This window comes from Leptonychotes weddellii, chromosome 13 (assembly GCF_054177405.1).
Source record: "Leptonychotes weddellii isolate Sample4059 chromosome 13, ASM5417740v2, whole genome shotgun sequence".
Lineage (NCBI taxonomy): Eukaryota > Metazoa > Chordata > Mammalia > Carnivora > Phocidae > Leptonychotes > Leptonychotes weddellii.
In genome coordinates, this window is record NC_138381.1 from 39,871,892 (window position 1) to 39,886,639 (window position 14,748).

At 35.7% G+C, this 14,748-nt stretch overlaps 1 protein-coding gene across 2 annotated transcripts in view; it reads left to right on the forward strand.

Moving 5' to 3' along the window:
- Positions 1-14,748, forward strand: part of CDH2 (cadherin 2) — a 210,119-nt gene that overhangs the window by 146,157 nt on the left and 49,214 nt on the right. For both annotated transcript variants that reach the window (XM_081801460.1, XM_081801459.1), the window contains exons 3-6: positions 4,200-4,426; positions 6,119-6,265; positions 8,022-8,177; positions 12,593-12,737. In XM_081801460.1, coding sequence (XP_081657586.1) covers positions 4,200-4,426; positions 6,119-6,265; positions 8,022-8,177; positions 12,593-12,737 — 675 coding nt within the window. The remainder of the gene's footprint in view (positions 1-4,199; positions 4,427-6,118; positions 6,266-8,021; positions 8,178-12,592; positions 12,738-14,748) is intronic.

The following is a 14,748-nucleotide window of genomic DNA, read 5'->3' on the forward strand; positions in this document are numbered from 1 at the left end:
GAAAGAAAAGAAAGGAAAGAAAGAAAGAAAGAAAGGAAGGGAGGGAGGAAGGAAAGAAAGAAAGAAAGAAGAAAGGAAGGGAGGAAGGAAAAGAAAAAGAAAGAAAGAAGGAAGGAAGGAAGGACCTTTATTGGGCGCCTGGGTGGCTCAGGTGGTTAAGCGACTGCCTTCGGCTCAGGTCATGATCCTGGAGTCCCTGGATCGAGTTCCGCATCGGGCTCCCTGCTCAGCAAGGAGCCTGCTTCTCCCTCTGACCCTCCCCCCTATCATGTGCTCTCTCTCTCTCTCATTCTCTCTGTCTCAAATAAATAAATAAAATCTTTAAAAAAAAAAAAAAAAAAGAACTGACCTTTATGCAATTTCCTGCAGTTTTCCCCAGTGTCAGACTCCCTGAGGAAGGAAGGAAGGAAGGAAGGAAGGAAGGAAGGAAGGAAGGAAGGAAGGAAGGAAAGAAAGAGAAAAAGAAAAGGAAGGAAGGAAAGAAGGAAGGAAGAAAAAGAAAGAAAGAAAGAACTGACCTTTATGCAATTTCCTGCAGAGAGTTTTCCCTGAGGTCAACCACTTCTCATTCATAGGATGTTCCGTGACCCTTTATAGGAAAAGGCATATTTTTTTTCCTTCTTTGCAAATGCATTTTTCTTTAAAGGCCGCCTTCTTTCCCTTCCCTGCATCATTCTGACACCTGAATCCAAGTAGGTAGCTGAGTACCAAATTAACAGAATCCTCAGGCACTGGAAGAGTGAGCGTGAATTTCCCCTTCTGCTGGCTGCCCCTCTGTACCCCACTTCCAAGGGCCCAGCTACTCCCCTTTAGGGGACATTTAGGGTACACTCTAACTTAAGGACTTCTTTTTAATAATACTCTTTACTCTGGTACTTTTGGAGATCTAAATGTGGCATTATTCTCTTCATGAGCATTTATCGAACCCCTTTGTCTTTATTCTGTTTACTAAAGGTTTAGGTTTCGGGAACTTACGAGTCACGAGTTTAGTTGGATTCTTTTTTGCTTTGGTAGGAGAATACCTAAAGTCAAGCCATGGGCACGGATGACTCTCTGAATTTTCTTTCCCCATTTGTAGAACAGAAATAATGATTTCCACTTCAGGAGGTTATTGCTAAGGCTAAAGTAGATAACCTAATCTTCAGTAACTTGTTCAATGTCGGGCATGCAACAACTATTAATTTATTTTCTTTCGCCCCCAACAACTGAATACAAAGTCAAATTACTTAAAGATTTTTTGTTGTGGTGGTTGCTGAACGTTATTGCTGCAGCAGGCTGGACATACTTCTATGTTTCCTGCCTATTTTCAAGTTTTTTGAAAAGTTGTAAGGTATTCACCATATAATTAGTCTGTGAAAATTTAATAAGCATTTATACTGTCTCTGTCACTTTTAGGTGTCCTAGGAAACAGAATAACCAAGACTCACTGTCAGGAAGCCAAAATGAGTTTACAGTCTACTTACAGAGAGAAGATTTAGTCACATGAAACCATTAATAAGTAGACATTATTTCTTATAATAATCCTAATGAAAATAAAGTGCTAATATGTGCTTCCATGGACAGGAAATGTAAAAACAAATAAGAGTTAAAATTAAATTAAAATAAAAAATTTGAAGCCTTCCCAAATGAGGGCATTGGCTGCCATCTTCTAAAGATCATCTAGGTGGACCCTATGCCCAAATGATGGCCTGGCTCTGGAGCTGTGGCATGGAGAATGGGGGTGGAGGAGCTTTCCAGAAAAAGTGGTGAGCATGGGGTTTGGGCTGCAGTGAGATAGGGGAATGACTGAGAAATCCAACTGGGTTGAATACGTTTTAGAAGATGATGTACAAAAATTACCAAAGAGATCAAGTGACCAAGAGCGAAAAGAGCATTGTACACCAGATGAAAGAGGGTATATAATATTATTGATAGTAAGCATGGAGGAGACCTGGCTGAGCAACAGAGGTTTAGTCTAGGAGTAGATGCTCAATGACCTGGAGCAGGGAGAAGACCTATAGGAGGCAGATGCAACAATCCAGGTGTGAATTGATGAGGGTCCATGCTAGAGTGGTAAAAAAGGAACAAAAAAGTGCAAAGGTCTGATCTACGTTATGTTTTTAAGTTCACAAATACCTTTTCTGATATAAAAAGGTGTTTTTATACAAAGATGGTAAGTCTTGAATTTTGCTTTCTCAGCAGGGTTCCCCCAAATCAATTTTACTTTTCAGTTTGTCTTTAATAAAAGATTAGCAGTAGATGGCATTGTTCTATAGAACAGATTACCTATTTTTCACTTTTAAATCGCGTGGCAAGTAAGATGGGGTAAATAAGTATCTTTTGGGATACTTCTACTCCGAAGACAAATATTCTGGTTTAACATAATTTAGTGTGAGTTATAACTTCTTTTTTCAAACTTTATTCTTTTTTTTTTTTTTAATTTTATTTATTTGACAGAGACACAGCAAGAGAGGGAACACAAGCAGGGGGAGTGGGAGAGGGAGAAACAAGCTTCCCCCAAGCAGGGAGCCCGATGCGGGGCTCGATCCCAGGACCCTGGGATCATGACCTGAGCCGAAGGCAGACGCTTAACGACTGAGCCACCCAGGCGCCCCATGAGATATAACTTTTATTTTCATTTTTAGATGTTTGAAAAATGAAGGATGATATATGTGGGACTATGTGGGAAATAATATATTCAGTAGTTAAAGTATTTTATTATTGTTATCAAGGATTTTATGGTTACTAAGGGAAATAAGCTTGCATATTATTTGGCTGTGATCTTGTGCACATCTCAGTGAATTTATATTAATGAAAACAAAAGAACTCATCAATCCATATGTGGAGTGGGAGTTTGAAAAATTTACTTAGATATTTGAAAAATGCAAAAAGTAGTATATGATTATATTTTGTAATGTGTACCTATTAATTGCTTTCCAGAATATATCCTATGTACAAATTGGGGTTAGGACATAACATCACATGTTTACAGAAATTTAAAACATTGTTTTTTCTTTGCTCCCTTTATGCTATTCCCAGAGAAATTTTCCTCATAAAGAATGATTGAGGATTTCAAAGGAAATCATCTTCCTTAGAGAATATTTTTATTATTTTATAATTTTACTTTGGCTTGACTATGTTTAGTCCTACATTTATAAGCATGTGGTTTAACTTTTGTGTTGTTATCCAATGAGACATAAGCTGATTGATGTTGCTCTTTTTTTGCACTTTTTTATTATTATGTTAATCACCATACATTACATCATTAGTTTTTGATGTAGTGTTCCATGATTCATTGTTTGCGTATAACACGCAGTGCTCCATGCAGAACGTGCCCTCTTTAATACCCATCACCAGGCTAACCCATCCTCCCACACCCCTCCACCTCTAGAACCCTCAGTTTGTTTTTCAGAGTCCATCAGGTTGATGTTGCTTTTAAGAAAGCATTGATTTTTTTTTTCAATTTTAAGTCATTACATGTTAAATAAAGATAAGATATATATTTTGAGATATGTTTTATTTTTATGTCTGAAAATTTATAAATTGTTACTGCTTCATAGAACTATTATAAGCACCATGAGGATTAGAAATTGCAAATTATTCCCGTTTTAATTACTACTACGGTCTTGTAATTCTAGAGCATGGTGGGCATTCAACATTAATAAAAGTTATTGCTTTCTTCCTTGAAGAATTTATTCAGAAATTATAAGTTAAGACTGTGTGCCCGGAAATGTGCAAAGTATTCAAGATAACTAAGAAAATTGGCCCTGACAGTACCTCTCACCGTGAATGTCAGGAATGGCTATAAAACTGTGGTAGTAGAGTTCAGATTGCTACATGAAGATAGAGAACTAGGGATGGTTCCACCTTCAGTGACTCTGGAGCTGGGACGGAAAGGATGAGTGGGAGTTTTGTTAAGGAGTGGCAGATAATATCAGGGAGAGAGGGAGAGCATGGCAGAAAAAACAGGTGTAGCCAAGGGCTCCAAGATGCAGGGGAATGTGGAGGGAGGGGAAAGGCTTTGGAACAAGGAGATTCTGGGGACCAACTCAGAATCATAATCTGGGATCTTTAGTATGAGAATTCCTTTAATAATGTAAAACTGAAACTTCTGTGTTTTATGCGTACCGCGTTTTACCCTTTAACCTAAGCGGGACCCAGACTTAGACATTTCTGTGTTTGTATTATCATGTGACTTGTAGGTTTGTTATCTCTTACAGTGAAGTTCAGCAACTGCAATGGAAAAAGGAAAGTCCAGTATGAAAGCAGTGAGCCAGCAGATTTTAAGGTGGATGAAGACGGTATGGTGTATGCTGTGAGAAGCTTTCCCCTCTCCTCTGAGCATGCCAAGTTCCTGATATACGCCCAAGATAAGGAGACCCAGGAAAAGTGGCAAGTAGCAGTAAAATTGAGCCTCAAGCCTACCTTACCTGAGGATTCAGTGAAGGTAGAGTATCCAAACATGGCTTTGGAGTTATGTTTTAAAAATGAGATTTATACAGTTGGAACTAAATAGATGCTTTGCTTTACGTCACATTGGCCAATATTTGAATTTTTATCATCTTCAGCCACTTCAATATTATTTTGTTGGTTTTTTTTAATCTTAACTTAGACTAAATATATATTTAAGCTATCTGAAATTGTGTTTGAAACGGTTGTTTATACTTTGAGATTTGTAACTTAATTTAAATTAGAAGTAGTTGTTTGTTTTAAGTTTTTTTGAAGCTTTACAAGCTGTTAAATATAACCCGAAAATAATTCTTTGCAAGATGTCACTAGTAAAGTCTATTAAATGGGAAGTACAGATATACAGTAGCAATAGGAAAGCATTTCTAGCTAGGAGTATTGGGTTTTTGTCTTGTCCCTTAATAATCAAATTGGGGAGTATGAATTATTTATACTACTGACCTAACTTTTAAGGAATGATATACTCCCTCTGGTGGAAGCTGCTATGAACCAGAATAAAAGAAGTAGATAGACTTCCAACAAAGTACAGTTTGATTAAATTCAGCAAACATTTACTGAGCACTTACTTTGTATAAATCACTATACTAGGAATTTTTAATAAGATACAATAACTTCTTCAGTAAAGTTATGATAACTATTAGTTTCTGAATATTCTAATTCGTGTTAATTCGAAAAAAATATGAGGAGACACCAAAATCATCTATTTTGAAGTCCATAATTTCATGAAGTATAACTATTACATTTTGTAGACTTATTGTACTGTGGGAGATAAGAATACACACGTTCACTTCTGCTATTTAATTTTAAGTGTGACATACACACCCATAATCAAATATGAGTAAGTGTATTCGTGGAAAAGATATCATTTTTCTCTTGTCCCAATGTTAGACTTTTATTATGTGAAATGTAATTTATTAATCTATTAACTGTTAAGGGAAATCATGTCATTTGGGGACTACAGAGGGAGAAACTGGTAACTAATTGAGTGAAAAGATGCTTTTGTTGTTGATGATTCGCTGTGTTCCAGCAAACTAGCTTGGATATTTGCATGGAAGCAGCAAGGGCTAATGGCTAAAATGTCTACAGATATAAGGAGAAACAGAAGAAAATGTTGACATCCAGCAGAGATTAATACCCAGTGTGCAAAATGGGTCATCTACAGCATCCATCATGGCTGACATAGGTTTAGAATAATTACAGCATTAATTCTGTGGGATTTAATAGGGTCATAAATATTTGAGACATGCCTTAGCAGTATGTATTAAACTTCTCTTGGAATTCAAATTATATTTTAGCACATCAAGATCTAAATTTAATGTACAGTAGCACATTACCTGAACTGTGGTTTAAACTAATGAGAGATGTATAAAAGGACACCATTAAATTTTGCTCAATATTAACTCCTACCTAAGATGGTTATAGAAACTGCAAATAGTTTACACAGATGTGCCACATAATAAATTGTTTGGAATTCAATCCTTCAATGATGAGTGTAACCCCCAAATTTTATGGTGTTTTCTATTATTTTAATAGAGGGATGAGGAGAGGGCCTCCAGGTGAATTTTCTTGTTCAGAACAGTGAACCCTACACTGTCAGGTATCCATTGATATTGCTGTCTTTCAGAAAATGTTTTTCCTAGTACTCAGCAATGTCTTGTATTTTAATGCAAAGGAATCACAACAAATTGAAGAAATAGTATTCCCAAGACAAGTGACTAAGCACAATGGCCACCTACAAAGGCAGAAGAGAGACTGGGTTATCCCTCCAATCAACTTGCCAGAAAACTCCAGGGGACCTTTTCCTCAAGAGCTTGTCAGGGTAGGCTGGCACAATTTTAATTGTCTCCATGGCATGTGTCAAGTGTATGTTAGAAACGCTTTTGTCTGTTTTATCACAAGATAGACTTTACAACATGTATTAAAAATATATTTTTTTGCATAGATGAAATGTCTATAGTGTTGTATAGAGCCTCTTTTTAAAAAAAATTATTATCTCAGATTATGTGTAAGTAGAGCTCTCTGTGGGTCCCCTACACCACGGACGATGCAGTCTGTTGAGTGTGTGAATACGTAAGCCCTAACTCCAACATGCATCCACACCCAGACCATACCCTTTCTCACAACACACATAAACACACACACACACACACACACACACACACACCCCCTTCACTTCCCTGTCTGACAGCTGTGCTCTCCATGATGATCTTTGCCCTCTACAGATAGCTTTTGAGCCAAAGAAGAAATAAAGGGGCAATCATTGCTAAAAAGGCCAGCACCAAGTGCATTTGAGAGTTTTTTAAAGAAAAAAGGAAGTGACCTCTGATACCATTAACAGAATCCCGGGGGCTGTGCAAAGCCATAGGCTTTTATAAATCTGAGAAGTAATTTTTTTTCAGTTACTCCAAATGTATACCATCAGATGTGGAGAAAAAAAATCACAGGTAGTTGTGTATGTTTACTAAAATTAGCAACCCATTGTTTATTACAAAAGGAAAAAAGACAAAGTTATTGTGTATTTATTTATTTGAATGTAGATGTTTGTGTGCATGATTAATTTAGCATTCCAATACATACTTACTGAAAGCTGTATTTTTTAATAAGTCATTTTTTTGTATTGCGTATTTTATTTTAATGCACATTATAATTCAATTTAACAATGAACAACATAACCCCCAAATAAAGGCTTTTTTTTTCTACTTTAATGGACAATGAGTAAAAAGAGAATTTTGCCTTAACAAGAAAAATAATAAACTAGATTCTGTTACTGGGTTAAGTATATTTACCTACTACATAAAGATCTGTTATTATCACCTGCAAAGGTATTGCCAATTGGCGCTTTCTCTGAGCTGTTCTTCTTCCTCCCTTTCTATAGTCTTTTCCTATGTCAGCTCACCTATAAACTTATTTTTCTGGGAAATTATTAGATTTGGAGGAAAAGGCAGTGAGCCTATAGTGGGTTGAATTTTTGAGAGCATAAAAATGTATTGTAAAATGATCTCTTGTATGTTTTGTTATTAATAAAGAATTTGGAGTAATAGGTGCCACCTTAAAATGACATGGAAAGCTTTGGAATTGCAGTGAATAATGTCACTATAATGCAAGTGCAGAAATCTGACTTCCAAGCTCACCCATAACATTAGAGTTCCCATGTAAGGTTGTTTCACACTGTGGCCTAAACAGTTATGTCTTCTCCTAACTGATACAAAAAGGTAAACAAGTTTTATTTCAATTAAATTGGACACCTGTTCTTATGTTAAATATTATAACCTATAATCTCCCTGGATACAATTTGATGCAGTTTAAAAAACTGACACTCCTTAAATTTGACTTGTTGGCACTGCTCCTAGCGAGTGTTCTTTTAGAGGTTAATACTGGCCCTAGTCTTTCCGGTGATAGGTGACATCTCTTTTTGAAGCTTATCACCGAGAAGCTAGGATGAGAAAAAGGACTTGTTTTCTGGGAAGAGACGCTGTTAAGTTTGTAACTGAAAAAGGGCATGAGGTGTGGCATGTCCTGTCCTGATAAAGAGCTCGTTTAGTCTCTCATTTAATGATTGTCTTCTTGATCCTCAGATCAGGTCGGATAGAGATAAAAACCTTTCACTACGGTATAGCGTAACGGGGCCAGGAGCTGATCAGCCTCCAACCGGTATCTTCATTATCAACCCCATCTCAGGTCAGCTGTCAGTGACCAAGCCTCTGGATCGTGAGCTGATAGCCCGGTTTCATGTAAGATTTCAGCCCGCTGATAATCTGATGTATTAATACTCTTCTAACTGTGTAGAGCTTAACGTTTGCCTCTTAACATTGACCTTAGAGCTTTGATACTGACAGGTTTAATACCAGAAGTGAGCTTTGTAGCCTTTTCAATTTGTTGTAATGATTTCATTGTTTTTATAGGATTGATGAATGCTTAGGGTAAAAAACAAACAGTGCCGAAGAAGAAAGTGAAATTGCCAAAAATCTCCTTACCCTTTACATGTTGGTGTGGCTAAGGACTTACAGGAACAAATTTACATGAAGGAGGTCAAAATTGTTGCCTGTAAATTATAGAGATAACAACACTTTTAATGACTGTATAGTATTCCATTAAATGTGTAGGCTATAATTTTACACTTGATCTTAGCCAAAAGGCCAAGAAGCAATTAGGCTATAATTTTAATGACAGTTTCTTACAATTTCAATAGACATCTGTGTTCGTCATCTTTATCTATTCTTCTTGGTCTGATTGTTACCATGAAATAGTCTTAGAAAATGGGTAGTACATTTTAATTTTGTTATTCGTTGGCTGTATTCCTTCCAGAAAGATGTGCCATTTTGATGCTCCCAACCAGAAATTGAGATTTCCCTTTCTCTCATAACCCACCAACACTTGGTTTCATCAATCTGCCAATCTGAGCAATATTTTCTTAGATATAGTACCTTATTATATTTCTTATGTTCATTTTTATGCTCTTTATTTTTCTGTTTTATCTGTTTTCTTGGTGAGTTATCACAACTTTATGTATATAATTTATATGTTCATATTTTTAAATATACATATATATTTGAAACTGATTTTTCCAATTTAAAAATACTAATTGTAGTGAGTGTTTTAAAACTCAAGAATTTCCTAATATTAATCAAATTCCAAGAGGCATTTTTCTTTTTTTTTTTTAGCCATGCTTACACATTTCCTGGAACAAGATTTCAACAATTTTTTCATGAGTTTAATATAGAAACCTAAGTTGGTCTTTATTACTTCTCCAGTTTCTGCATGAATAACTAAAACTTGCAATGAAATTATCATTTTTTTAGACAGAATATATGCACATTATAAAAACTTTCAAATAATGCAATACTAATGAGAAAGTAACAATGATTTGTAATCTCAGTACATAAAACCAACCTGTTTGTTTCTTTTTTTTTTTTTTTTGGAACACTTTGGTGATATGCTGTAGGATGTTTCTCTTTGCCTAGATTCATAAATGTATTTCTCTGAAATTGGCATCATTCTCTGAAACCAGCTTTTGTCACTTTTGCAATCACAAGATTTAGCATATTTCCATGTCAGTAAATAATTATTTACTTACAGCATCATTTTCAATTGCTTCAAATTATTTTGTTGAATGAATGTAATGTAATTTTAACTAATTACTTATGGGTAGACATTTGGGTAACTTAGTTTTTTTATTTTATTTTGCAACTATAAATAATGTGGCAGGGAACATTTTTTTGTACATTTGCCCATTATATCCTTGGAATAAATTCCTAAAATTGGAATTATTTTAATAAATATAGTGAAGTTCTCTAGAATGGTTGCATTATGTTGCACTGCCTGCCCACTGTGTAGGAGATATACTTTCTCCACTCTATTCTCTTACTTCTCGAACTGTCATTTGCAAAGAAATGATCTTAATGCTTTAAGTTGCCTACGTTGAATATCTAATCAGAGTGAATTTCCTATTCCTGTTCTCTGTTGAATTTTGGTTTTTTAGAGGTGGGGGGAGGGGCAGAGGGAGAGGGAGAGAGAGAATCCCAAGCAGGCTCCATGTCCAGTGTGGAGCCCAACATGGGGTTCAGTCTTATGACCCTGAGATCATGACCTGAACTGAAATCAAGAGTGGGACACTTAACCAACTGAGCCACCCAGGCGCCCCTCTCTGTTGAATTTTCTTTTGGCTTGTTTACTTTTTATTCTTAGTGTTAAGAACCTCTTATCTATTAGGGATGTTAATGTTTAATTTGTCATATATTTTCCTTTTCTGTTGTTTGTTTTTAAACTTTGTTAATAATTTTTACCCTACTATAGTTCTTGCATTGTAAAATTAGTTGTGTTTTTCAATTTTATCATAAAGTCTTGTTTTAGAGATGGTTATAAAAGCCTTCTCTACTCCAAGATTCTAATCTCCCCAATTTTATCTGTTGTATTTATTTATTTATTTTTGCATCTATATTTTTAACCTCTGTGCAGTTTATTTTACTAAAAGGAGAGAGGTATATAGATCCACTTTGTTTTTCCTTTGTAGATAGCCAGTTGTCCCATGTATTGAATTAGTATTCCCAGTGGTTTATCATCGATACTTAGTCATTCAAAACTTTTTATTCCACATATGCATGTGTTTGTTTTTAGACTCTTACACTGAACAATAACATATTTGTTGAATTTTTGCACTTGTAAAAACTTTTTAAATTATTGAAGTTTTGAAAATTGTTAAAATATTGATATGTGGTAGAGCAAGATTCCTATAGATCTAAACAGACGAATAGCATATGAGAAATTTTTAAAACTTTTTCAAGGGTGCCTGGCTGGCTCAGTGGGTAGAACATGAGACTCTTGATCTCGTGGTCATGAGTTCAAGCCCCATATTGGATGTAGAGCTTAAAAAAATAAAATGAGAGTTATTCTTTAAAAAGGGAGGGTGGCGCCTGGCTGGATCAGTCTGTAGAGCATCTGACTCTTGATTTTGGGGTCATGAGTTTGAGCCCTACTTTGGGTGTAAAAGTTTAAAAAAATTTTTTTTAAACTCTTGAGTACTACTCAGCATTCCCTTCTTCCAAAGGACTTGATTGTTTCATCAACCAGTTCATCAACCAGGTTTTTTTTAATCCTTCAGGAACATGTAATGCTAGTGCTTTTTATATTGTTCTAAACCATAAAGATATAAGTAAAACTTCCAAACCTTTCATAAAGACAAAAGCTCATTAATAGGGAAACTTGATAAAGATAGCACACGAGAGACCAGTCTCTAATTAGACTAGTCTTGGATTTATGAATATAAATAATATCAATACAAAAATTCTAAATAATTCTTCCTGTATGAAGTTTCATTATCTGAACTCCTGTGGTTAAAAACTCAGATCAGTTTTGGGGTCAACTCTTGCTCTGCAGATTCTTACTGCCAGCACAGAAAAGAACGATACTCATAAAAAAAAAAAAAAAAAAGAATCAATTATAGAATTGCAAGGATGTTTCAGTGTGAAGATCTATTAACATGTAATGTATTAAATAAGTGAAGGAAAAAGGATTATTTTATAGCTGTTAAAAGGCAATAATAAAATTTACATTGTTTCATGTGTTAAATAACCTCTAAATTTTTTAAAAAGGGGATATGTTGATGCTTCTTTAACTTGATGAAGCATATCCAACAGAAACCATTAGCCAGCATGATACTTCACAGGAAAAAAACCACAGAAGCATTCCCGTTAAAAAGAAGCAATTCAACGGAACACTACACAGCTATTGAAAAGAATGTAATGGATCTCTATGTGCTGGATTAAAAGATTTTGAGGATATTCTGCCAAGAGTAGCTGAGTGACTGTATTAATTTAAAAAAAAAAGATAAAATTTTTAGAATACCTGTAAAACTGAGAACTCAAGCTTGGGAGAGGAACAATTGTCTTATATACTCACACACTTTTAATGTTGGCGAGTGACTTTTACAATGAAAACAAAAACCCACCTAGTGTTAAAATTCCCTAAACACATTTAATTCTAAGTTCTCTTCTGTTCTTTTAATCTCTACGACTACTCTGTGCCCAGTACATTTTTAATTACCCTGACTCATATGTACGGATTTAGCAAAAGGATTTGGGAACTGGACAGAACTGGCTTTGTCTATGGGCTCTGTCAAGAGACAGAGCAAAATCACTTAGCTTTTCTGAAGCTCAATTTCTTCACCTTCAAGCGCTTATCATTTCTGCCTCACTCTTTTGTATATGGATCAAATGAGTTAAAATCCGTAAAACTGAGCACAATGCCTAGCAAATAGTAAGTGTTGGCTTTTTACTACAATATCTATCCTAATCACATGAAGTTTGGCTAATTTAATTTTTTTTTAAAGATTTTATTTATTTATTTTGGTGGGGAGGGGCTGAGGGAGCGAGAGAATCTGAAGCAGACTGCACACCCATTGGGGAGCCCGACACAGGGCTCAATCCCAGGAACCTGAGATCCTGACCTGAGCCGAAATCAAGAGTCAGACGCTTAACAGACTGAGCCACTCAGGTGCCCTGGCTAACTTAAATTTTGTTGGGGAGAGTAGCTTTTTCTTCAGTTTCTCTGTTCACCCTTGCGATTTTGGTAGCATGGTGATTGTATATTTTATCTTCTCACTTGAGACATAAAAGTGTTAAATAGTTTTGTTTTCTAATTATTTTTGCAGTTGAGGGCACATGCAGTGGATATTAATGGAAATCAAGTGGAGAACCCTATTGACATTGTCATCAATGTTATTGATATGAACGATAACAGACCAGAGTTCTTACACCAGGTTTGGAATGGGACAGTTCCTGAGGGGTCAAAGCCCGGTAAGTTTGAACATAATAATTCAGAGATTCAGGAAATGCTGTGTAATTCAGCACTGGTTATAAGCAAGAAAAGGAGAAATCATGTGAGCCTTTTGGTGTTACTTTCTTTCATGCGAAATGATTTTAGGGAAAAAAGAAGGTAACAAGAAAAAACCGATTGAAGAGAGAAAACAGAAAAATATCACTTCCCACTTTGGAAAAAAATATACACTAAAGTCTCTGATTCTATATTATAGGATCTATGGGATCCTTTCATTCTGTTGCAGTTGGTAAAGTCGGTGTGGCTAAAAAGTGAGTGCTGGAAGACCAGGAACTTTCTGTTTATAAAGTACAGATTTTATCATATTACTCGGAGGAGCAAGTAAAACTCAATTAGAGAGTCTGAAATGTACTTGGTATTCCTAGGTAAAGCCAAAAAGCAGAGAGGGGGCTTGGAGACAGCTGTGGTGACACTGGATATTTACTTTGGAATGACCCTAATGTCTTCTGCAGCCCACACTTTTAAACTAGTGTCATGGAAAGTGTCCTAGCCTAGAAACAGGAGTTGCCAAACCCTCTCACCATCGTGCAGTGATTTTAGACTCGGGTCCTTGAAAATACTGTGAACTTCAGAAGACCAAGGCTAGGAAGGCCAATTTAGTTTGAAAAACTAGTGAACAAGAAAACCAGTGGGTAGAGAGGTGGGAAAAGATAGTGTTTCACCAGCTTTCCTGAGATGATTTGGTGTTTGGAGAGATTTAATTAGCTACGTCTTTATTTTTATTTTGAGAGCCTCAACATTTAAAATAGTGCTACATATTACCTTTGTCACCTACGCCAGTTAATACCAGTAGCTCCTTTACACATATGCCAATTTATAGATATAACCACATATGCCTTAGATTGGCACTTTTTCTTGGTTCAATTGTACCTGTCTATATCCTCAGAAAGGAAGTAGAGGTGGGGGGTGAGGGGAGCTGGAGTGGGAGGATGGGGCTGTGCGGGAAGTTCAACCATCTGTGGCTCCTTCTGAGTCACATTCCAGAGTAGCTTTCTTTGGTATTTTAAAATACTATAAAATCAAAGAACATTAAACATATCCTTACTAAAACACTAGTCTTATACACATATTCTAAAGATAAATGAAGATAAAGATTTTTTACGTGCGGAAATTATTTTTTGTTATTTTTTTAAATCACTTATTTCATATGTTCCTCTGTTGTTTCTAACTTTATTAAAAGTACTGCTTCACGAAAATTGTCAAAAATAAACCATTAAAGATATATTTCTTATGCATTTGATCGTGAATTTCCATGAAAGCCTCCCATAGACATTTCATGCATGTATTTCCCATAGTCGTTCTGTAAGGATCTTGAATTAAACTGCATTGTAATCAGTATTTTGGTTCAACATTCTGGAATATACTTTTTTTGTTTTGACCATTCATTTGTTCATGCAGCAAACGTTTATAGAGTCTCTGCTGTATGCTGGTCACTGTTTTACCACTGTGGGCACAGTGTTGACACAGTAGTTCCTAACCCTAACCCTAACCCTAATCCTAACCCTAACCCTAACCCTAACCTGTCCTACTGGAGCTTACATTCTAGTAGGGGAGAAAAATAAAAGCCAAGGAAGCAAGCACATATGCAATGAACTTTAAAAAAAAATAAGGGTGTAGAGTGGGCACATAATCAGAAGTGTCTCACTCAAAGGGACAATCTCTGGAAAGAGATTTGAATAACGTGATCAAGCCTTCATGAATTCTGGGGCAAAATTGTAGCATGGAGAGGTTCTAAAGAAGAACTGAGCTTAGAGCACTCGTGACGAATTTAAATTAGAGATGGAAAATTTTATATGCTAGTTCTTATAAACATCCTACAGAACAAACCTTCCTAAATAGTAACTACTTTTCTCTCTACTTCTAAATTACACAGGGTGTGTAGCTAGTTTGAACTTATTTGATTCTAATGCGTTGTAGATTTCCTTTCCAAAATATCTAATAAATTGAAGTCCCTCAGTTTGTTACATTGCT